The 25659-nt window shown below is 33.5% G+C and overlaps 1 protein-coding gene across 1 annotated transcript in view; it reads left to right on the plus strand.

Moving 5' to 3' along the window:
- Positions 1-25659, plus strand: part of arap2 (ArfGAP with RhoGAP domain, ankyrin repeat and PH domain 2) — a 119108-nt gene that overhangs the window by 43863 nt on the left and 49586 nt on the right. Inside the window, exons 11-16 of the mRNA XM_066719982.1 lie at positions 35-141; positions 4557-4756; positions 7940-8025; positions 10473-10655; positions 13290-13464; positions 14848-14973. Coding sequence (XP_066576079.1) covers positions 35-141; positions 4557-4756; positions 7940-8025; positions 10473-10655; positions 13290-13464; positions 14848-14973 — 877 coding nt within the window. The remainder of the gene's footprint in view (positions 1-34; positions 142-4556; positions 4757-7939; positions 8026-10472; positions 10656-13289; positions 13465-14847; positions 14974-25659) is intronic.

A 25659-nucleotide genomic window follows, 5' to 3' on the forward strand; every position in this document is an offset into this window, starting at 1 on the left:
TTATGGTGGTTTGACTTTGTTTTATATCATTTAGGATTTTAAGTCTGGACTTGGAATCACTGTCATTGAATTGAGTGCTGCTAATGTGAAAGATGTCGAACGGAAAGGTTTTGAGATAAGTACACCTTTCAAAAACTTTTGGTAAGTATAGCTATGTACATTCTTCAAGCTCCACTGTAATTATGTTCTTGCAAAAATAGAATATTAGAGCAATCAATGTGGGATGGTTTATTTATCAGCAGGTGCACTCAATTTAACATTGAAAGTCTTACAATAGAATCACTTCCCAGATGGTCACAGAGTCTGCATTCTTTGACATGATTTTTTGTTTTTTAATTGATATTTCTAATTATTATGCTTATGGTGATGATTATTATTTGTAATAATAATAATATTTTTGGGGGTAGGTGGTGGCCAACATTAATTGATTTCCAGATACATGAATGAGATCTTAAGCTAAAGGCACCATCAATTCTTAATAAAGTTAAACTGGGAGGAAATGCACTTTAATACATCAATTTATTTGATGTTCTAACCACACCAGTACATCACTGCATGAGATCAGATTAAAATACCTTATCTTTTAGAGTGACACAAAACTGTGACTTTCAGAAGTTGAGGTCAGATCAGTAGAGTGCAGTTCTTTCAAAGCATTATATTAATCAAAATATATCCAAGATTAGTCTAAATAGATTAATTAAAAATACATAGCTAATTGGAATAGCCAATCATATTTTTTAAACTTAGTTTTACTGGAATGCAAAATGTGCAAAATAAAAAAGGTAACTATTTATGTATTTTCTCAGAGTGGAATTTATTGAAGGATTTCATCTAAAACTGTTGGGATAAGTTGTACAGCAATTCTAGATGCTTTTCTCCTGTAAAATGTTCTCAGTGAGCGATTACATTGTTTACTGTAGCACAATACTCTGGAATTACATTAACCTGAGACAACATAATAATAATCAAGCGATTATACCTGCATTTGGCATTCTCAATGAGCAATTACATTGTTTACTGCAAGATAATACTCCAAAGTAACAGCAACGTATCTCTTACATTATCCTGATAGGCTTCTTTTTGGGAAACTTCTGATATCATACAGGTGCAAATGGAAAGTTTTATGTAAGCACCAAGTAAATTAATTGAGAGAAAAAGCTAATTGAGTAACACTTTAGTCAATCTAATAACATATGCTTCAGTAATTAACAACAGTTTATATATTAAAAAATGCTGGTGTGCTGACTAATTCTATAAATAACATAACAGAAAAGCAATTAACATATTGGTCTAGTTGACAATTTTTTTGAGGTTTAGATTTCAGATTTAATAAGCATATGTAACACATATTACTAGGAAAAGTCACGTACGCACATTCCTGCAACTGCCAGAATAATGGAGAAAACTAATTTTATAAACCAGAAATGGTCCAATTGATCGGCTTGGAGTTTCTAGTATTAATGTAAGCCATATCTAATGATCAGAATTGGTAATATTCTAGTAATAATATTGGAACATGTGATGTTCCTCCTTGCAAACTTTAAAATTAATAATCTGGTTCTATCATAAGGTAAACCCTAACTAAATTAGAGACGGCTAATTTATTATCTGAAAAGCCCACAGACCAACATTAGCCTGTTCAATAACGAACTGTTTAACATATTGTAAATGGCATGTTTCCTGCTTAGACTCAGTATCTGCTGTTAGTGGGAGTCCATCACTTTACAAGGCTTAAGCAAATGTTACTTGTGAGAGTATACACAAATGTTTGATGCCATCTTACCCAAGGTCTGGGTGTTTTCATAGCAAATTCACCACTGCAACCACTCACCTGTCCCAAAGGACCAGGGATACAGCAGAGATACATGTGTATCTCAATCCACTAGATCTGCTACATCACACAATTCACAGAAAAGATTAATATTAAGACATAGATTTGAATCATTTTTAACCACCAGTATAATGGCTGGAATGCTGACATCTGCTAGAATGAACAAACATGTTCTAATCTTTCATATTTTAAGGCCGAAAAGTATATATTTCCCACGACTGCATTAGATAAGTATACATGGACAAGAGAAATACAACACAGTCTTAGTGTTTTAAAAGAGAAAAACAATTTTTCAAAATGTTTCAAAACAGATTGGAAGATCATTAGTCCTCTGTTTCATTGTGGAAAAAAATAATTATAAAATGGCAAATCTTTCAGTATAACCTCAGATTTATTTATTACTAAAAATGTAATGAATGATGAAGACATTGTGTGATAATCAAGAATAAAATAAAGTCCATATTTTTGTCCATAAGTTTTTCAGTTATACAAGGAAACGTGCTGTTCAGCTGTATATTCCATGTCAGTTTCCAATATCCTATCTGAGACATTACATTTATATTATTAAATAAAAGCATCATAGGTTCTTCCACAGAATAATCAGTTATAGATATTTTCTCTTAACAGTACATCTCTTTGAGGCACAATGTCAAAGAATACATTATGGAGAGAGACACCTAAATGAACAGCTGGTTCTGAGATGTTAGAGGAGGTGATATTTAACAATTCAAATGTGACTTCTGAGAATGAAATGGCATGGTTTTTGTTACATTAAGTAGTATAACTATGTTCTTCTGATGCTGAAGAACATTGCAGTTCAGAAAATAGAAATACCGGTGCCACACAGATTTGTCTCTCTGCAGTGTGAAACTGGGTACACCCCCCACCATCCTGTACCATTGCGGTGTTAATTATGTACGAATAGTGTATTGAATTAAAATAAACGTGTGATAAGAGGAAATTAAAAAACCTGTTTTCTATTCACTGTGGCTGAATAAAATGCAAATACACTTGCAATCTAATTGGTTAATGATGAAGTATAAGCCTGATTAAAGGTTGGTAGCAGCAGCTGCTTTCTTTATTCCCACATCAAACTGCTGCTCTTCCTGCACAACAGAGCTAACACCCGGAGCTCATTAAACTTAAAGCTTGCTTTCTATCCCAGTCCTTGAAGGAAAAGAAAAGTTTGAAAGACTATCACTAATTATTGATTTTTATAACAATGCCTTTGGGCATTCCTGCTACTACGATTCGGAAAAAAATAACATCTTTGCCATCTGTACAGATTTGCTCAGGCAGTTTCAGACTTTTTGTCCATAAAGAGTTAAAATCAATAGGCCTCTTACAGAAAACTACTAAAAATAAACCAAACTGTATGCAAACAGTTTTTGCAGCAGTTCTTTGTGTCAGGTTGTTGATCTAAATAAATGTGACTTTAATATTAGATTGATCTGTTTATCTTTTGTGCATAGTGGATATAATTTACAATATCCCTAAAGCAATATTCTATAGTATATTTAAACAGAATAAATACATGTATAGTTTCTGTGATATAGCAATGGCATTTTATACAAACAGTGGTCTTAACTTTTATTCATACATATTTATTTATATTGTAATCTCAATCAAATAAGTAAAAGGATTGAATTATTTGTGAGAGATCTTATCTTACCTGTGTATATTTATCTACAGTGATCTCCACATTTATTACTCTTGATAAATTGTAACAAAGGATTATTTAACAGAAGACATGCAAGTAAAATATATGTTATGTTGCTTTGTGCAGTGTTGATAGTATTACAATTGTACATATTTTTATTTGAGAAAAAAAAGATTCCATTGCATTGCTTTGGTTAAATCAGTTTGTCACAATTTATCAAGGGTAATAAATGAGGCCACTGTAGCTAAATAAACATGGGTAAGATAATATCACTTTCATAAAGAATTCAACCCTTTTACTTGAGATTACAATATGAATAAGTATGAATAAATGTTAAGGCCATTGTGTGTGTGTGTGTATCTTATATATCTTATATGTATATATTTAATATTACTTTTGCTTTTATTTAAACTTTTCATTTAACAAGGTGTATGCAAAATGTCATGGTAATCCTTTAAACAATTATACATAGTATGACATACACTAGTATTTGAAAATGGTGACATCTTTCATTAGAAACAGTCAAGTGGTGATTAATTCAGTTAAATAAACATTGTTAATTAAACTGCTTATGTATCTGTTATATATGTTAAGAGGTTTTCAAACATGCATTCAACCCAGAGAAAACTGTTAAGACAAGGGGTGTGTAAACATTTTACTGCCACTCTAATCATTTCTATTGAGAAGCAGTCATACATTTACACTTTCTCCATGTTGAATTAGAGTCTGACAGCCTCTGAAAAGATTTAATTGGTAAATAAGTAATGTTTAAAGACCGCTGACTTTGGTAACAAGGGACCAGGACTGGCTGCTTATTTACCCTTTTAAGGTCTAATGGACATTCAATTTGTGCATTCTTCTAGTTAGCATAGTGGCAGATTGCAGCTGAGAAAAATGTTAAATAAGCCTAATAGAAAAATAGATGCATATTAACTATCCAAAGAAGACATGGAATAAGCAAGAAGACTGTTGCCCAGGGTAAGTGAATACAACAGATTGTACATAGTGTTTAATTGGTCCCTAAAATCAAATCAATAATAGAGGGACAAAAATCTATTGTTACAGCTTCACAACAGACTCGGAAAGAGAGAAAGAAGAGTGGATTGAAGCAGTCCAGGAATCGATAGCAGAAACACTTTCAGATTATGAAGTAGCTGAGAAGATCTGGTTCAATGAATCCAATAGGAGCTGCGCAGATTGCCATGCACCACAGCCAGAATGGGCATCAATCAATCTGGGGGTTGTCATTTGCAAGAAATGTGCAGGTAATAAAGTCCAAACATTTTTAAATGTCATTGCTCTTTGACTTAATACTAATTGTATTTTAGCTAACATATCATAGTTAAACATGACCCAAACACCAACACACATTGACTCTAATGTCATAAATCCAGCTTATCCAATCCTGTACTGTGAAAGAACTGGAATGCAAATGACATTTAAATTAAAACACTGATGGAACGGTAGTAGTATTGACCTTTCTGTTGTAATGAAGCTTAAGAAATAAATAGGTAAATTTATTCTGAAGCAATTGTTTGTTGATTAATAACAGGGGAAAACAGAAAAGTTGACTCCGCGTGATGTAGAATTGGTACAGTCAATGAAGCCATGTTGTAAATAAAGATGGCAGCCATTTCTTTTAACCTTACATTAACCTTCCCCCTTTTTTATGCAACATGGCCGCCAAGACTGATGTTGAACAAATCTAAAAGTAGGTCATAAGACAACACTATGTAATACATTTCATGTATACAAAATTGTGATATGACCACCTAAGCATGTCACCAAACTGTAAAAGAATTTAAAGTGGTATCAGTTTGTGATTCTAGTTATTATACGTATCAGTTGATGTGTGATGTTTCGTGAGTGTATTGTATAATTTCACACATTTATAGACTAATGTATGCAAGTTAACTTTAATCAAACTGTGTCACATATTTCGTAAAAATGCAACATGGCCGCCAACCATGTGACCAAAAGCTAAAAGTAGGTCATAAAGTAACAACACTCAAATTCAAATGTATTATATTTATTATGTCCTATAAAAGACCAGAGTAAAGAAGCTTAATCGTCCACAGTTCCAGTCACCATGTCTTCATTTGAAATCTATTTCAGGCAACTCAGTAATCAAAAGGATGCAGGCCCACTTACCTTCTGACAACCAAGTGACCTTTTTCCAACCTAGCTTCCTTATATTTGGCAGTATCTTCTTCATCTGCCTTAGTTATTCTCCAGTTTCATATTGTGTCAGGCCTCAGAGATGTTCTTTTACAAATGTTAGGGTTGGATTGTTGATTAAATTACTTCTTATGTACCTGTTTGTTTGAACATATATAAGCTTATTTCTAGAATCATTGTGTATTATCGGTATTTGAATATTTCAATGTTGTTACACTTTTAAACCGTGGAAATGTCCAGAATTCACATTCTACTAGATTTATAGCTCTTTATAGGAGTACCCAGTAATGCAGTATACTGGAGTCTTACATAATCAGCTACTGAGGAACACAGCAATGTGTGTGACCTAATTTAAGAATATTCCCAACCGGAAACCCCTGAGTAGCTACTGCTGAGGCTACATAAGAGGTCTGCTCAGGGAGATAGTTCAGTTCTCTATGGAGTTAAACAGTCAAGAGTTTGATATAGTTGCAGGTTCAGTGTTTTAGTTATTTAATTTTTAATAAAGTCACAAGTTAGCCAAAAAAGAAATTTAGACATAACAGTACAGGGATGAGACTGAAAGTGACTTAGTACTCCTGAAATCTCAGAGAAGAAATTGCAGAAACATTCTTGTATTTTATAATTATTCTGTACCTTACAATTGACTAATATAAAATTCCCACTTTGGATCGTTTTTATAAATTAGTTTGTCAGTTCATTAATGCAGAAAATTGTCTTAATTAGGTACCAGTGTCACAGAAAATAATGGAACTATAGAGAAGAACAAAAAAGTCTAATGAGCACCCTGATGATTAACTGATTACAAAGAAGTTTTTTTGTCTTTTAATGAAGTTTTAATGGGTTTGTTGTGCATTTTAATAGTTTGGATGGTATTTCTTGATTTCATAGTCTTCTGATAAGTTAGAACACGTTAGAAGACCATGCAAGAGATAGTTGATGTTTTTTTAAATGTACAGACACACAAAAAATATATATATTTATTGGGTACAAAGAATATGATTTCCTTTTATGAGATGTATCTGATTTTCTTCTCTAATATCTTTACCACTACCAATGGAATGATATGTATTTAAGTCTGAATGCCTCTGCAATTTCTATAAGCTCTTACAACAGAAAAGGAAGAGCAAGACATTTCTCTACTGTGGACCATATAGCAATCATGGTAATGTAGATATGCAGAAGAGTATGTATCTAAGTAATAACAGTTTAATAAATGCAGAGGAATTCAGCAAGTAGCAAGACCTTAACATGCATTATGCATTTTTTTCCCTCCAGAAATCGATAATGCATATTTCTTAAATAACACACAGACATTGTATATTAATGTGCAACTTTATTTCTCCCCTACCTTGCAGCTACTTCCAAACTCTCATTCCCATCCTAGCAACCTCTCAACCCCAAAAGCCAGATCAGACATATTACAATAAGCAGTAACTATATAAATAGGAGAAATTAAGAAAATTAAGACATAATAATAATATTATTAATAATAATAATAATAATAATAATAATAATAATAATAATAATAATAATAATAATAATTTAAAAGTGAATTAAAAGCTTGGTAAGGTTTTTATACTGTTTATCTTCTTATCTTTATCAAGGATATCAAATACATTCTGTTATTTAAGTATTTTATGAAAAAAGCTTTGAAACTTAGAATGTGGGGAGTTTTAATGAGGTTAATTTGTGGTAATTGTGGTCTGTTTATTTTAATGTAAATACCTTGAAAAAATGACCCATTATGTTTAAATAATTCAGTAGGTTTATTACTTCACAGTATATCTAACATTTAGAAAGTTTGAGTTTATTAAATACATACATATATGCATACATAATATAAACAGCATTTTCTTCTTCCCCTTGTTCTTCTTGCTTACCATATGTCTTTCTTTCTGATTTAAATGTGTAATATTTGAAATTGAAAACAGAATTAGGTTACATCTTATAATTAACAAATGTATTCTATACATTTGTGAGCGTTCAATATGCATGGTGCTTTTATCATCATTACTCTGTTCCATCAAGTCATCAGAATTGCACACAGATGCTTCATATCTTGCAAGTGTAACAAAGTAGGAGTAAGTAATTGAAAGATGCAAATAAACAGATTGAATCCATAGGGAAAGCACCTTATATAATATTGTGTAATTGCATTTGCAAAACAGCAGTTTAAATGTTACAGTTTATGTTAATGAAGAATAATTTGTAGATAAAGTTTTCTTCATTTTGTTAACGATTTATTATTTTTTTCTTTTCTTTTACAGGCCAGCACAGAGCTTTAGGACCAAACATTTCAAAAGTCAGAAGTCTCAAATTAGACACCAGTATCTGGAGTAATGAGCTTGTAGAGGTATTGCATTTTTCTTCCTTAGTATGTCTAAAAACTACTACTTCACTCAGTGTATCAGTGTATTTAAATGTTGTATAATTTATTACAATACTAGTACTGCCATTTCAAACATGTATTTACATTTTCTTTATAACAGTCCATGTTATAGGGCAAAAAAAGACCTTCACCATTGTATGTTGGGTTTTCTGCTCTAGGCTGCTAGGTCATGCTATAACTTTCCATTGAACACACAATGTGTAGTTATATTTTTTCTGTAGGGTTTAACTGTATAACATTATGCTCATAGAAACACTCTTTATTTTCATTTGGATTTGTCATACTGGGAACATATGCACTGACAGCTGCTGTCTGATGGCACTATGATGTGGTTGTTTATGCCCCTGGGTACCTACCTTGTGAGCAAGTGATAATTTCAAATACAACACCTGATGAAAAGTGGTTTCCCTACTGAGTTCCCCACCCTGTAGAACTTACAAACAGCACTAGTCCTTGCAAGAGTACTGTTGAATTTAAAATTGTGACTGACAGACGGAAACTATGACATATTTCTGACAATGAATATCTTGGAAACAATTTCACACAATGCTTTTTTTTTTATTCAGTACTTGTGCAACACACAAAAAAACGACTTTAAGACTGTGCTGCATAGTTAGTGTTAGAACTGTACAGTATGAATTTGTTTGTATCACAAAAGCAAAATAAACTTATGGCAGACTTAACACTGAAAGTTACATCTCTTCCTTCTGGGAAGCTTAACTTCTGGGTTCTTAAAGACGAACAAAAGAGCATCAGACAGAACAGCAAGACATAATTGCCATGCATTGTTTCAAGTAGTCAGTTCAAACACTTTTTACAACAAGCAGAAAGCCTGTAAAATGGGGGTATTAGGCTAGTGAATGCAATGTTACATTAGCTGCATTTTAATTAACAATCTCCTATGAGCTCAAAGGGCAGGTAGATACAAAAAATGTATAAAAAACAAAGAACCTTACTTTCAGTTCTTTGTATCAGTAGTTTAACTAAGATGAATATTGTATAGTTAAAGCTTTGGCATTACATTGTATGTGAGTTAGAACAGACATGTTTTTTTTTTATTAAGATGTATTATTCTCATGCAGTATAATTAGGCATCATTCTCCAAGCCAATTGGTAGGAAATAATAAAAAAAATAATAATAAAACATAAAGTAACATCCAAGCTACCAAACCCTCTCTTTACTGATTTTGATTTAATTATGACATTAGAACAGATATTACAGTTTGGCTAAATTAAAAAAGAAGATAATCCTGATCCCACTGTAGATTCATTAAAACATATTATAGAACATATTATAGAAAGTAAAATGCATCACATTATTATCATTATTACAATTACATTAATAGTAATCTAAGAAATTAATATCTTGATATTTACATTTATGGATACAAGAGCCTTCAGATTAAGAATCCATGCCTTACCACACTTACTCTGCTTCTGTTGTAACAATGGGCAGTATTGAATATCATGACACATTGAGCAAAGATTCCTTCTCTTCTGGCATTTTGCATGTCTGTTTTGTCAGACCTGGTAATCATACCTAAGTCTCTGTGGAGCCCAGGATTATGTCCAGTGGATGACACGCCAGTTATAGTAGGCTGGCACATCAAAGATGGAGCATGCAATGCTTTGATATCCTATTACATCTGTCTGGGGAGTGTCCTAATACCTGTGAAGAGGCCATCTCTGACAAATGAGCACAATACCAATGCCACCATTGTTTGAGTGACAATCCATTGTGGGCTATCACAGGGACAGGATGGTAGTGAGAGGCTACTGGGAACACGTTGCACCTAGCACCATCATCACTCCCCTGATATCTGACCCTACTGGTGCATGAACTGCATCGAGTATAGAGTATAGTACACATAGAAACTGAGCGATTTGTCTGTGCCTGGGGGGAAGCTAGGGGACTCACAAGAGCGTGTTCTTATGCCAGTTGACCTGTTCATCAAACCTAATGGGTCCATCCATAGTCTGTTGGTGTTTTTACGGCCTCTGCACAAGATCTCATACAGTTTACCCTGGGGGATATAAGCCGCTAGGTTACTGTGTGTTGCAATGAAGACACAATTGACTTGAAAGGTGTTGAATATGTATTGCATCTTGCAGCTCTTTAACAAATCATTAACAGATATTTTGTTAGAAACAGAGTTCTAGGTGCTTATTATTAAAACAAACATTATGGCATGTCCCAGATTTTCTGCTCGAACTATAGAAATGCTGTCTCTTTAGAGAAGTTTATAGGAGTAGTTCTTAATACTTGCATATAGAATATGTGTGTCTTTTCAGTATGATTGAATACCACAGCTCGACATTTGTTTTCCATGGTGAACCAGAAAGACATTTCCGGTAGGAGTAAAAAGTGTGTTGTATTGCACTTATAAGTGTACTCTTTTCTTTCTTTGCAGCTCTTTCTAGTTGTTGGTAATAAAAATGTCAACAGCTTTTGGCTTGCAAACCTTCCACAAGGGGAAGGGTTGGATATGGATGCTTCTCCAGAGAAACGATATGTCTTCTTAACCCAGAAATACAAAGAACGAAAGTTCAGAAAAAGAATAACAGATTTCATGAACCAGGAGCAACTAAACAAGGTTGTATAATTTCTTTTCCATCAACAGAGGAGATTAATGTGCAGTGGAGATTGTTTGTTGGAAACTATAATTACTATCAAGGAGTTACAGTGTGAAACGTTAATGGGTTGACTTGATAATAATGACTAGCATTGCTGCGGGGAAGACAAACACATCTTGAAACCATGAAAGAGTATATGTAGATTATGAACATCTGCCATTAATTGGTAAGTTTTAAATTGTAAAGTTTCAAAAGTTGATTATATGATAAAATTGATCTCAAATAGTGTTATACAACTTAGTTATACAGTATAAGAAAACATAAAGATGCATAAAACCATAACTTTATGGACCATGTGTATTAGGCTTTAAAAATCTAAATTAGCCAAAAGTATTTTCTTACTAATGACTTATGAATTAAACGTGCAACAGCACTAAAGTGAAACATCATTGAACAACCCAAATAGAGCTATTACAAATCACAACTGTACTGGGTTTGCCACCCAACAACATTGGCCTTCCTGGTGAGATCATCTCTCCATTTATTAATGGAAACCAAATGTGTGGAGATTTCTGCAAAAACAGCATTAGAACATGTATTTGTAGACATTTAGAATTCATTTAAACATCATATCTTCCCTTCATTTGCATGTCTTATCCCATGGATAATAGAAACTCTTTCTGGGAACATACCCACATGTGTTGTGATTTGTTTAAAGCTAGATAAAAATATAAAAACCCAGTATAACAGTTTCTGTTCCAACACAGTTAAATCTTAGCAGTGTACAGTAACTGGGAGGTGTGAAAGTGGTACTACAACAAGTAGTAGTGTAATATTCAAGGAGATGCCAGCTAGTTCTCAGCTGTTCTGAGAAGAAAATGGGTTTTCACAAACACTACCATGTGATACAGTTTGCTTTGGTTTGTATAAACTTGTATGTAGGTATAGTTTTATAGGTATGTTTGTTATTGATCTTTGAGTTTTACCCACTACAGTTTCACAGGACCCCTATTAAAAAGTATTCATGTCACCTGCACCTCCAGCAAGTCCTATATTCATTATTCAGAAACGTCCCTATTCAAACAGCGTAATTGCATAAAGATCCTTATAACACACATACACTATATAATTAACTTCTGCTTTTGTGGAAAAATGCTAAAAAGTAATACCTAATAATTTAAAATTCATTCTTTGTATATTGTAAGTGGAGTGTTTCTAGATTCAGACTGCACAAAATGATTTTCAAAAGACCACTTAATATAGATAATAATATGAAACTTAGAACGATGCAGTATATAGATTACTTCCAGAGGAATTTTTAAAGCTGTTTTCAACCTAGCTCCAGCCTGGAACAGACCTGCTGTTTGAAGTCACCACTTGAATAGTGAAAGCAGTGACTAATATTGGAGATTTTAATTCTGCATATGCCAAGGTTGTTTATTGAATATCTCATTGCATAAAGAAGAACAAAAAATATATAATATCTGACTGGTTTTAAAGAAAGACATTGCTGACCGAGTCCTAACACTGGAAGTTATTGACTTAGACTCTGACTTGAGATAATCAGTAAGAGAGGTTGTCCTTTTCACTTCCATGAATTAGGAAGCATACATTGTGCTTATGTTGCTCCATTACATGTGAGAATCAAAAGAGGACATGCCTTTTCAATAGTATATCCATAGATGGAATACAGTTCTGAGATAATAGGAACAAATATTTACAGTAAATGTGTTTTTCTCATATTGATTAGAGCAAATTGGGGAAATGTGGTGCCTTATAAGAGCCATAATAGCTTATAGTACATGGTAGATATCTGAAAACACCATTTATGTCCACCAGGAATTGTCATTTCCACTAACTCTTCTGATGAATGATGGTTCCTCCATACAAAGGGCTTACTCAGTTGCCAATTTCCAAAAGGGGCAGAAAATGCTTTCTTTGATGGGTTTTCCAATCCCCCAACTAGAATCTTAATAGAATACAGCTTGTACATGATAGACATAAACCTTTAAAAGAAACTCTCCTGAGCCCTGGAATGGTGCTTAATGTGAGACTGCAGGCATCAAGGAGTAGAGCAACATTCATCATGAACATAGCATAGCAGTAATCCAGAGGAATCCCCTAACAGTTGTACAAGGAACATTGTGAAGATCTCTCTAAGAATGGGTGGCAGTCTGCTGCTTGAAACTGTTTTTTCTAGTAGAGTAAATAACCAATTTGGCAAATCAATTTGTCTTGGTTAAAATACATTCTCAAAATGTAATCATAGATGTCTAAATGACAAAGACAATTAGGTAGGCATCCATATAACATTTTGAAAAATATAATTTGCAACATCTACCTGTAAAAAATAATTGCACAAATCATGGCATTTGGCAGAGGAATCAGATTGAATCTTATGGACACTTCACAAGTTCAGAATGATTGAATCTATTGTGAAAATAAAAGAATTTATACTATTTATTTATTTATACTATACTATTAATTGGAGGCCATAGTTTAGAGCTATGATGGTATGGCAAGTGTTATATCTTAACCTGGCCTGACAAAGAGTTCCTTGTGCCTTTTTCAACCTTAAGCTTCTTACAATGAGACATTATTCAATAAATACATACATTAACACACTTCAAATACATGGTTTTGTGTGTTATTAGGCTTTATGTGCAGCTGTTGTCCAGCAAGATGTCTTGGAGACGATGTCTTTAGTGTTCAGTGGAGCCGATGTCATGTGTGCTACACGGGACCCTACCTACTGCACTCCATACCTGCTGGCACAAAAATCAGGTCAACGACTGCAAATGGAGTTCCTGTACCACAATAAACTATCAGGTTAATGCATGTTTTGTAATTCCAACTTCTTTGAATTAACAAAACACACACACAAACATAGAATAAGCTATAAATGAAGCTGATAAGGGTATATTATTATTAATCAAGTAGCTTATAGAGTTTATTTTCAACTGTTTAACACCAGTACAAGTTTTCCCACTTGCACAGGTGGCATTTTAAAGCACCTCCCCCCAACTACCATTTTTCTGTTTGGCAAAGTGTAACTCATATGAAGCAGCTGCATTGGGCAGCTGTGAAAAGAACAGCTCCAGACAGATGTATAGTAGTTAACATTGCATTAATACAGCTTCTTTGTCATTCTAATGCATCTTATTACCATCCTACAAAGATTGTGCTTCACATTTGCATTATAACTTGCTGTATTCACTGAATCACTAGCTGAAAATCTGCAGTTGTCAATTTAAGAGCTATCTATGAATGTCTTCACGAAGAGAACAACAGAACTTATTTTCCTTATGGAGTTTAAGTGCCTTTTAGAGTGGAACTGTCTTGGGAATTTATTATATTGAGCTGAGCAGCATTATGTCTTTACATTTGTTAAAAATTCATTACACTTTCTATGAAAAGGTACCAAGTAATGCAATTTCTTTATCCCATATTTCATTATCCACTCTCAAAGTATTGTTCTTTACCTTGGGTCTTTAGTGGTTGAGTGACTCAGTAGACTGTCAAAAGGTTATGGAGCAATTTACATCTAGTTTGTCCATTTCATTCAGGCAGGGGACATCATCGATCAAAATTAATTTTGACCCGTTGGCTAATGGTGTTCTCAGATTAGTTCCCTGTAGGTGTTACTTACATCACAAAACCCAAGCCATTTATAACACTAATTTACTACTTAGTCGTCTCTCAAAGGGTGTCAGACCGTATTATCCAAAGACTAGAATATACATCCAAAGTAGTGATTATGTAAAGTATTTTTTTAATAGACCTGCTGTACAGTGCACTTACCACAGCGTGGGAATGGTTGATATGTGTGAGTGAAGGTTTCAGTATTTTTATTTTCAAGAAAAATATATATTTTGGACAGCTTTCTGTACTCCTTTTTATTACACAAAAGCTGAAGCCAATAACAATGTAATTAACAGCACACTCCAATTTGATTTACAGTAAATGAGTCTAGCTGCCCTTAAAATCTTATTTCTCCTAATTGTAGACAAATGTTTTCTGCAGGTCAGATGCGTTTCTGTTCTTTCTCCTGATTCAGTAGTACAATTACCTTATCATTTTACCACCACATACAAATTGATTGTATAGTGTTTTTAGTTGTATAGCTGTAGCTGTTACTATTAGACAAGCACTGTCATTCTTAAAAAAAATAATCTTAGAAAACATAAAAGTGATATCTGCTTCCTTTAACAGATTTCCCTAAATTGGATCCTGTATATGAAAGGAGATTCTACCATGATGCCTCTTCTTTTATATGTGGTTTTCTGTATAAGGCTGTGAATACCACTAAATCAGTTAATGAGAGAAAAGTGAAAGAAGGTAAGTACTATTGCCTATAAGGACAGTTGCAAATAGTTTAAGACGATGCATTAACAGCAATACAATGGTATCCAAGTTAAATATGCATTATTTAGTTTCCATATACCATTTGAAAATATGTTTTGCAGAAAAGTTTTATGAAGTGTTATAAAGTGCAAAATACCCAAACAGACTTAGCATATTAAATATACATATTTTTGTAATGTCATTCTTCTAGAAAAAACAAACAAACAAACACAAACTAATAATAGCAAGCTGTCTTGCAAGTAAAGGAAAACCTCCTGTTTTATAAGAACAGAAAAAAGAACAGGGCTTTAGGGTTCTTGTACTTGGAAAAATAATGACCTGTCAATTGACTAGCTGTCATGTCTTTATTTTTCAACTTTTTTAGAGAAGGGACTCCAAAAGCTATGTGTGCGTTTGTACAAATCCTGTGACTATAGTCCAATTATAGGCAAGATGAATAACATCTCTCATTAAGCTGGGTATGATAGCTTAGTGTATCGTTGCATTTGTAATACATGAAATGGTCTGATTATTTTTTTAAGAAAAGACTTGGTTCACCTTCTCTAGGATGCTATCGTGTTATAGATGTAGTACATAGAATATGCTTCAGCCCTTTCAATTTAATCAGAGGCAGTCTCTTTTTAGATAGCCTCACAGGGTCAGATAATTGCAATGTATGGTCACTGCTGCTTTGGTTTCCAACCACAAGGTGGCACTGAAAGAGAAGTGATATTACTTTTTGCTCTCCATCATTGGATTTATATTTAAATTTAATCAAGGGTTTGTTTATGTTAATTTGCTATTGTCAGTAGTTGCAGTTTTGCTTTATTCCAACAGCTGGAGTTTTTCTCTGGTTCTATGGTAATTAAGCATATCAAGCCAGCTTTGGATGTTACCCGGGGGGAAAGCAACTTGCATAGGGTACCTGGCTGCTTGAATAATCCCTCCAGCTGTAGCTCCCTCTTCTTCAGTTTCCCAGTGGGCTCCTCAGACCCCAGGGAGGCTTTTCTTTCCTCCCTAGGAACTGAACTTTTTTTTACTTAGCAGAGCTGATGCTGCATCTCATGGTGGTCTAAATAATATACTATTCTACATTTCCATCTAGTGCTCTAGGCGGTTTTCACTCCACAGTTCATTGCATCAATATCAAAACCTGTTGGTCTTGTTTGTGATTGAAGTAAGTTAGGCTGAGTTTGGCTGTGTGTTAAGGATCATCATTTGTTGAAAATGCCACATTAATCTACAAGTACACTTGGACACTTTGTAATGTGGATGAAAGGAATGGTAATGTTCATTTTCAAATTTACTTTTTTACTTGGATAATACATAGAGTACGTATAGCTTCACCTTCTTAGATTTAAAGGATTTACAGGTGTTTGCATCAATCATGTAAGATTACACTTTATAAACTGAAAACCTGAATTATATAGTTCTGTGTGACAGGTATTTTGAAAAGATGACCTATGTGCTGTTAAGTGTTTCATTAACAGTGTTCTACTGTTATGTTAAGAGGTTAGCCATATTGTTAATGATTGGGATTGGGGTACATTGTGTGCATGCTGAACAAGTCAGCCATTTGGACTATCAATTGGGCACATTATTTTCTATGGGCATCCCTAATGTACTACGCTTGGAAATGATCTTGCTTTATTCAAACACACAGAATGAATGTAGTGCTCTTTGTGTAGCATATGATTTTCTGTCCTTGTGCTAAGTCTTTAACCATTGAAGACCCTTGAAAGCATTGGAATTAATTACTCAGATTATGTGTACAAAAATTGCACTCTTACCTTAAAATGTAATATTTTAAGTTCATGACAAAAGCATAGTAAAAATCTGCAGATAAATCTTAATTTTATAAATGATACAAGTCTTACAGGTTTAAGTGGTGCTTTAATGATATTTTAAGTTTGCTTTATTTAAAAAATACAAAAAAGTCAGCTTTACCTTTTAATCATATTTTGTACAATAACATTTTATACAATTATAAAATGATCATTATTTTGTTTAAGAGTGTTCTCTTCGAAAACTTTAAACATCTGCAACTAATCCTTTGAAGGTCTTCAGATATACTGGTGATTTAATAATTTAAGCAGGGCAGCTGTGGCTTTAATAAGCACTGCAGAAAGATTTTTAAATGCATTTCTTTATGGTTTACTGAATATTGTTAGAAGCTTTCAAAATAAAAAACGATTAATATTGTCCATACAGTGTAATCAATGTAATAGTATTTTAACTCCCTGATGCAGCAATTTATCATTCCTGAATTTAAATATTTATTTAAATAAAATCGTACCTTCATCTGGCACATTGAATTAATGATTTATACTGGTAGTCAATATCAGTATGAAACCTTGATTTAAATGTAAATGTATTTGGATACAAATTTATTAATTTTATCTCAGCTTATCATTTGATATGGCATTTTAGAGCAAGACTTACAAATATACAATCACAATAAGATTTAATAAAGTCAAATCTAGCTACAGCTGTTGTCCTTCCATCTTTCTCAGAGGAATTATCATGTTTGAAAATCAAATCAATCACCCACCAGTTGCCTTCCTAAGGTTACTGTCTGACATTGAACAACAAAGAAAACTAAATAATATAGAGTTGTATCCGGGAACTTGACTGCCCTGCCCTTCATTGACTGCAGGGCTGGAATGCTGTGTGGTCTGATCCTCTGGTTCATTCATCTGGTCCTTCACCGACACCTCCAGCCTATATTAAATACAAGATCAAGGCCCCTTGGAGAGCTAGACTTGAGTTGGAGTTTCGGTTCAGTTTGTATTTGTGCTTAACTAAAACATGTTCTATTCCTAGCTTAACAAAACAGTGAGTGTAAGTTGAACCTAAATGTTACAACATCTAAATGAAGCAGATCCAAAACTCTGCTTAAGAAACTTTGGTAACAGATTAACTCAACAAATTATTGCAAAAAAAAGTGGCATATATCATTGTTCAGAATCGCCTGAAATAATGAGTGGCTGTTTAGAAATGAAACCCATCATTTATGATTAGTTTCTTTTTCCACATGAGTGCTTTCCTACCAGCTCTGAAGCTATTAAGGCTGCACTAGACCACATTTTCCCTCCATTGCTTTCCGGCACTCTTTTGTAGGTTGTTTGTAAATCTTCACTGTCATAACATTTACTGTGCATTAGAGTTGTCCCTCTGAGTCCCTCGGATTGCTTTGTTAGTTATGTGAGAGATTAATTTGTCAATGGGATTGGTCTGTTAGAGCCTCTGGTTTCAGTGCTTTAAAAAAACACCAGAAGGAACCTTTTATAAATTAGACAAATCTATGGTATTTGCTCTGTTTAGAAAAACAGTAAAAATAATAAAAGAGGTTATGCATGATTAAATCAGGACAATTTTCTAGTGAATTTGATGTAGTGTACAAGGTGCTAAAATCTTAAGTATAAACTTTTTAATGCAGTGTGAAGGTAGTATGCCTTTATTGAACTGTATGATGCCTTTATTGAACTGTATTTTTGCACTTTGTTTTGCACTTATGTTGTAAGTCGCCCTGGATAAGGGCGTCTGCCAAGAAATAATAATAATAATAATAATAATAATAATAATAATAATAATAATAATAATAATAGTATGATACTTGATGGTGTTGGATCTGAAACTCTCAATATATTTCAATTGATGGCAGTTATAAAATAGTAAAATGTGCACAAGATCCAGCTGTCTCAGTACATATCTTTAACATGTTGCCATATATCCTTTCATTGGTGCCATGGTGAGGTGTTTGTGATCAAACACGCTGAGAGAACAGTTCAAATGGATTGGTTTTGCTTTCTGGCGACACTAACATTAGATACTACCTAGTTATTATGAAATCTGTTGTATGTGGCTTTTTATATACATTTGTTTACCTTTAATACATCTGAGCTACAAATTAAGGACCATATATGAGAAATAATAGGATTATATCGCAATTTAGTATCAGTATATTACATGATGTTTGAAGGGTTTCAGATGACCTTGAGCTTTTTTTTCTTTTTTTTTTAATAATTTACAATAAAGGATGTATTTTATATTGGGACAGGTATATCTTATTCATTTTAATGGCAGGGTTGTATTTCTTCTCCTGCCATATATGCCAGTAATTTGTATTTACAATAATAAACTCAAATCATCAAGGTTGTCTGCTTGTTGCAAACAAAGGTTACATATTTCTTGTTCAAGTATGATACAAAAAAAAAAAATCCTGAAGATTAAATAAAAATAATGCTAGTAAACCTTGTTACTTTCTCTGAACAAATGAAAATTTGGCACTGCAGACTAGTGCTCAAAGTAATTAATCAGTGCTTTCATTGCCCATCAGTGTTTAGGCAAGGAACTGGTTTATCCATGAAAGAAACCTAGTCGATTAAATTCCAAATATAGTACTTAACAAGACCTTTGTTTTTGCAGTTTTGGAATGCTTCAATTGAGTCTTCAATAAAGCGATGGAGATTTTTCAGGTTCTAATGGGTCTTCCATAAACACGTGTAGCTAAAAAGCTGCACCTATATAATGAAACAGAAGAATATCTGAATTAAGTTGAATATTCTTCCTAGAGACAAGCATAACATTCTGGAATGATGTATTAAGCACTTTTCTAAATCTGTATTGTAGAGGGAGGTAAAGCATCTGTGCTAAAGATTCATATACCTATGTCACCCTGTAGGCATTCAAACAATGAAGGGCAATTTCTGTATTAGGATAGGTTATTATTCTGGAAAAGTTCAAGCCCTTGGTATTGCAGATCATTAATTCACTTTGTAGATTTCCCCTATGTGTTGTCAAGCCTCATAAATTCTAGTTCTCCACACCACAATGGTTTAAAGCTTGAGTTTTACCTATAGGCTTGCTGTGGGTGCTCAGTATGTAATATGTAATAGAGTAATAATATAAGAAAAAAAATGCAGCTTTGCATGCCATCTTTGCAATCAGATATAATCAGATGTTTTAGAAATAAGCAAAAACCTAGATTATGAATTTCCTTTGATTTTAATGTAGATAACATTGTGCTGTATGGGACATTGTTTGTATTTGTTTGTTTAGTTGTTAGCATTTAAAGGGTATCTGTAGTCAAAAACAAGGTGCTAGACATTTTACCCAGATCGAATAATTACTTTTGATCGTGCTGGTATTGTCAAAATAGCACACATAATCCAATGGTTCAAGTTTTTGGGTCAAGTAACAATCAAGGGCACCACCATATTGACATTTATTTACCCCGTTCAAAGGTCAAAGTGATGTATTGTCGTTGATAGCTCTCAGGCGGAATCTTCAGCGAACAATATGCATGCTGGGACAAAACATCATGTTTCTTTTCTGCAGAATCTGTTACACAGCTAAAAAACGCATGTCTCTATCACAAATCGTTTCCAGGTTAATTAATACTTTGTAATCGATGCCCCAATTTTGGGTGGATCTGCCAAATTCATGCTTAATCCATGGTTAAATACCATGCCGTGCAGGTTACAATGTGATATTATGGTTAGTTTCAGAACGTGTTAAAGCCTGCTAATATATTGGATATTTCAAAACTAATTTGTTAAACTAATAATCATCTTTAACAATGTGATAGTTTCGCCACTGGTGCTGGTCCCAAAAACATGTCATCAATGAATGCCATCTCTAGCGATGTCTTATGAGCTCTGTAACTGTCCAGCTCATGCTTGTTTGTGAAACACGTTAGGTATAGTGACTGAATATCGTTGTACATAAGTTCATGCTCTTTCCAGCAAATGCATTCTTGGTCAGTTTTTTCCATATTACGCTAGTTTTATTTATTTTCTCACAATCTCAGTACTTGCCAGTACTTTGTTTACACTAGTTTCCATATACAACATATATACATGTATCAATGACATGACGTATAGAGAGCTCCAGTGCAGCGAAGCTTAGCAAAATTGATGGACTTTGAACAGGTTAGACTACGCATTGTTAGTAAATAGTAAGCTGTTATTGGTTGAATATGTATCTGGAACAACTGATCTATTGAATTAGCTATACATGTGTGATCATTACATTCCTTTATTATAATGCCATTATCCTTTTTTGGTAATAAAATGTTTTCTTTTTTTCTGTATGATATTAGATGACCTGTTGTTTATGTATTTTTCATTGGAACATTCCAGATTTTATATCATAGTCAGTATGTGTGTTTTTCTGTAGTCCCTGTAGAAAAGCAGCCTTGTTCTGTGAACTTTTTGTTGTTTTAATTTCTCATCAAAATCTTCAACACTGTTACAGGGAATGACATATACCATTACTAGATTCTGCTTCATAAGTAGAGCAATTGCCTGTTTCTTTATTTTAGGTTTTAAACACAAATTGTAGTCTTGGTGACATAGTAAAGATTGGTACACAAAGAAGGTTCTCATACAAGCCAAAGATGTTTGACTTGCAACAATACATAGACAAAGCACAGTACCTGCATATACCTGCTAAACTCCCCACTCAAACTAAAGCAAAACACTTCCTTATATAGGAACCTTACCCAATACCCAACAGGTGTTTAACATGAACTTGATTAACGACTAAACTGTGCAGGAGCCGGCTGTGTCTTGGGACCTGTATAGTGTGTTAGTTGTCCACCATTTTAACAACCATGAAAAACTACAAGTTACAGTTTAAAGACATAGTATCCCTTATGCTGGTATGGGCTTCTGAGATGTTGTGCTCCGATGTAGCACTCGTACTGTACCAAACACCAGTCTCTTGTTGGTGTCATACATGATGGGACAGTTATTGCAAGTGTTTTAATGCTTTTATTTAAAACAATTGGACAACCATCCCAACTTTTATATATTTATAACTACAACAGTTCCTTTGTCAAATCTGTCTTCTCTCTCCAGTCCTTGTGCAGCCTCAAAGTGCCTAGGTAACAATATATATTGTAGCGATCTGGGACTGGGGGGGTAATTTGGGGTGTATTTATGTCACTTCCTGTGTGGTTATGCAACTGGGCTTAGTTAGTTCCAGGGGTCAGAGGTTGGCCCAGCGCGGGAACACGGGGCGCGCCGTGATTGGGGGAGCCAGTCACAGGGTGTAAACTAATAAATAGGGGTGCCCGGTTCCCGCGTGATAGTTTTAAGAGAAGTTCAGTAGGAGAGAGTGAGAAGGGAGAGTTCAGCGAGTTACAAGGTCGCTCCAGCCATAAAGCCTGTTCAATAAAGTTCTTGTTTTGTTTGCAACCTGTGCCTCCTCTGTTATTGCTGCACAGCGTGGTGGATCCGCGACGAGAGCCGGGAAAAGCGGTGCTCGTTACAATATATATATATATATCAAATAGCTACGTGTCTTTTTTTTTTGCATGGTGTAGATGGCACTAGGATTTGGGGTTCAACTCTCTTGGCATTATTATTTTTAATAATAATAATTATTGTTATTATTATTATTATTATTTCTTAACAGACACCCTTATCCAGGGTGACTTACAAAATATAGTTTTACTTTTCCACAATTCATAATTTCACCATTTATAATAGTCACTTCCCCTAATGATACAGAGCTATCTGTCCACTAGTGGATTGCCAAGGGTTGGAGAAGTTGATGATATATGTATTTGTGTATATGCACATATATACATATATGAGCCTATTTTTAAAAAAAATTAAAAGGTATTTTAAATAACGAGTGAGTCAATGCCATTCAAAATGATAAATAACCAAGGATCCACCTGTGTAGTTGAATAGGGTTCTTTGAACCTGCTGAACTTAATTGAAAACCAGTTCAAATTCCCTGTTATTTAATGGTTGTATAGTGAGGGCTAGAGGAGCAAAAATGTATGTGCTAATTCTTTTAAATACCAGCTGTCATCCAGTATCTGAATAAATTTAGATGCGGAAGAATGGCTTTACCTGTAATGTCGTTAATGCTAAAGGCTGCCAGGAGACTGGGAGCTAGGGGCAGCTGTCAGCTTTAGAGCTGGAAAAGGCATACTTGGCAAGTATCTGACAATGTAAGTTTCACTTTAATTCATCAGAGGTACATATGACACTCTGTCTATCAAAATGGAGTCTCTGAATAATTAGTTATCCAGGGTGAGTAAGACAGGAGACCCTTGAACTATTTATACATACTGAAGTTTTTTTTTTTAATATGATTATTATTTCTCCCACATATTTATGGCATATGCAACTGAAATAAGACTGAGAACACAAGAAACATATTATATACTTTAGCCTTTAGCCATAAAGCGGGCTATACATTGGCATAGAATGTGCTGGTTATGATTTTTCCCCCTTCATATGCTGTGGTAATTTTTATTTTCAAGCTCAAGCGTCAAATTAAAACGTATTCCATTATTAAAATTATTAGTGTTTCTTTAAGGCAATTTTTCAAATTTGAATTTTGAATGAAACATTAGAATTAGAATATTCATGGACTGAAGTGACTAAATGATAATAAAGTGACAGAAGGTGTTTTATTTATGGGGGCTGAACAAAAAACAGATGGTAATTTGATTTTGAAATTCAAAATTAGTTATATTTTCATGAACTTCATGCTTTTTAAGTATGTAAATTCTTAAGTCTTGATAATTCAGTAACACACTATACTGTATCACAGGGATGAAAGCAAGAAAACAAAATACTTTATTTTGCTTAAATGATTTGGAACAGGCTCTCACATTGTTTAAATACAACAACCAATATAGTATACTGTTTATGTGTATGTGTTTGCTATAGTATAATGTTATCAAAGGAGTAATTTACGACAGGGCTTGTGTCATTCTGGGACAATATCAAGACTCGGGTGGCTGGGCACTATGCCTCATACTGAGTGAACTCAACACCCGAAAAGTAATGATATCTCAGTGAGAGACACAGCCTGTAGTGTATTATGCCTATTATACAACAGTTCATACTCTAAATACTCAAATACGATTCATTTTAAGAGTTTAAATTACATTTTAATAAGAAAAATATAGAAATACTTTCACTGCAGAAGACATTTCGTCATTTACATTTACAATGATGAGATATTTACAATGACATTCGAATAGATATGCTAAAGTGATATTCATGTTTAAATTCAGTCTTCATATCTTTCTTTCTTGATGATTTACTCTGAGGTGAAAAGACCAAACAAAACAAATGTGTTAAGTCATCAAAAGGCCAGCCTCAGAATTTGCTCAGCATAAAGAAAAATATTCAGAAAACTTAATTGCAGTTTGTTTTGATGAACATTGTGATAATTGAAAAGTATGTCACTTTTATGCAAGTACAACTAATACATAGCTTGATGTATTTATTTAATGTTCATGGATATTAAAAGGCACATAGACTTTGTGCAGTTTATTCCATGTTTGTTTTTTGAGTTTGTGTCAGTTTGCATTTTGCCAGTTCTAGATATGTGATGTTATGTATTGTGATAACAACATGGCTCTAGTGCAAGACTGACTGAAAAAGAAGAAAACGCTGATGAATAAGCATAGTTTAATTTAAAAACATTAATGAAACTAAAGCATTGACAAATTAAATGTGTTGATTGTTCACCTACAACTATGTTTAGTACAACACTAAAGTTATAGTTTTAATATGAAGTCATGAATGTATGGAAATACCCCAGTTTATTTAACTCATCTGCATGTATACAAAGCATGTATTGCTTTAGTTTTTTCACAGATTCTGTTATTAATTAGTAGGCATGGTAGCATTTATTTTGAAAAGGAACTGAAAACCACACTTTTGGGAGGAAAAAACCTAAACACTAGCAAAACCAACTGGTAATACAAAAATATATATGATCTGTGAAAAGTTCAAGTTTATTATAACATTAATTTGGAAGACATGTATATTTAGGAAATAGCATATACCTTATTATGTCTCCTTGTTTTGTAGCTTTTTACTGTTGGGGATCATAGCAAAACATGTAATCAAGTTAGTACCAGTTGCAAAGACCGAAACCACACCAGACTGTCCTCAGCTGGGGATTAATCTTGTTCTCATTTGAACAAATGACCTCATCCATCTATTGGACTGCTGTGTGCACTGGCAAAAGCATTGTAGCTCAAGCCTTGTGTAATTACTTGTATTATTATTATTGTATTTTTAAATTGCAAATAACCCAAACTGTAATACATTCCCCTAAAGTAAAACAAATAATTAAAAAAATGTACTTGTATTGTTATAAGAAAAACTAAAATGTTTAATTTGTAAGAGTTCCACTATATAATCTGAAATAAAAATGGCTATAGCTATAATTGAGGAATTGAAAATAAATATTGTATGTAAAAATAGGATAATTTTAGGATATTTAGGATATTTCAAGTAATTAATTTCAGGATCTATTTTCTTAAATTAATGAATGAATAAATATATAAATAAGTATATAAATAGATTAATACATACATACACACCAAATCACAATGTTTCTTGATACTATTTTATCAAAAAAGGCTTAATCTGTGGAATTCAGTGAGGTCTGGCATGGTGAATCCATGCCTCAAAAAAGTGGAAAGTTCCTATCCTGATAATAAGTGACAGCAACAGCTCTTCACCTTGAGTTGTGACTGAGAGTGAAATATGATTGGCTGACATTATAAGCCCCAGTCAGTACTACAAATGTATAAAAGTAACATTTTGTAAGGTTGTCTAAGATTATCAAGATCACCTAAGACTAAGTCTTACAGACTTACAGTTTTCGCAAGAAACATTTTCAATGCATTAC

This window comes from Amia ocellicauda, chromosome 13 (assembly GCF_036373705.1).
Source record: "Amia ocellicauda isolate fAmiCal2 chromosome 13, fAmiCal2.hap1, whole genome shotgun sequence".
Taxonomy (NCBI): domain Eukaryota; kingdom Metazoa; phylum Chordata; class Actinopteri; order Amiiformes; family Amiidae; genus Amia; species Amia ocellicauda.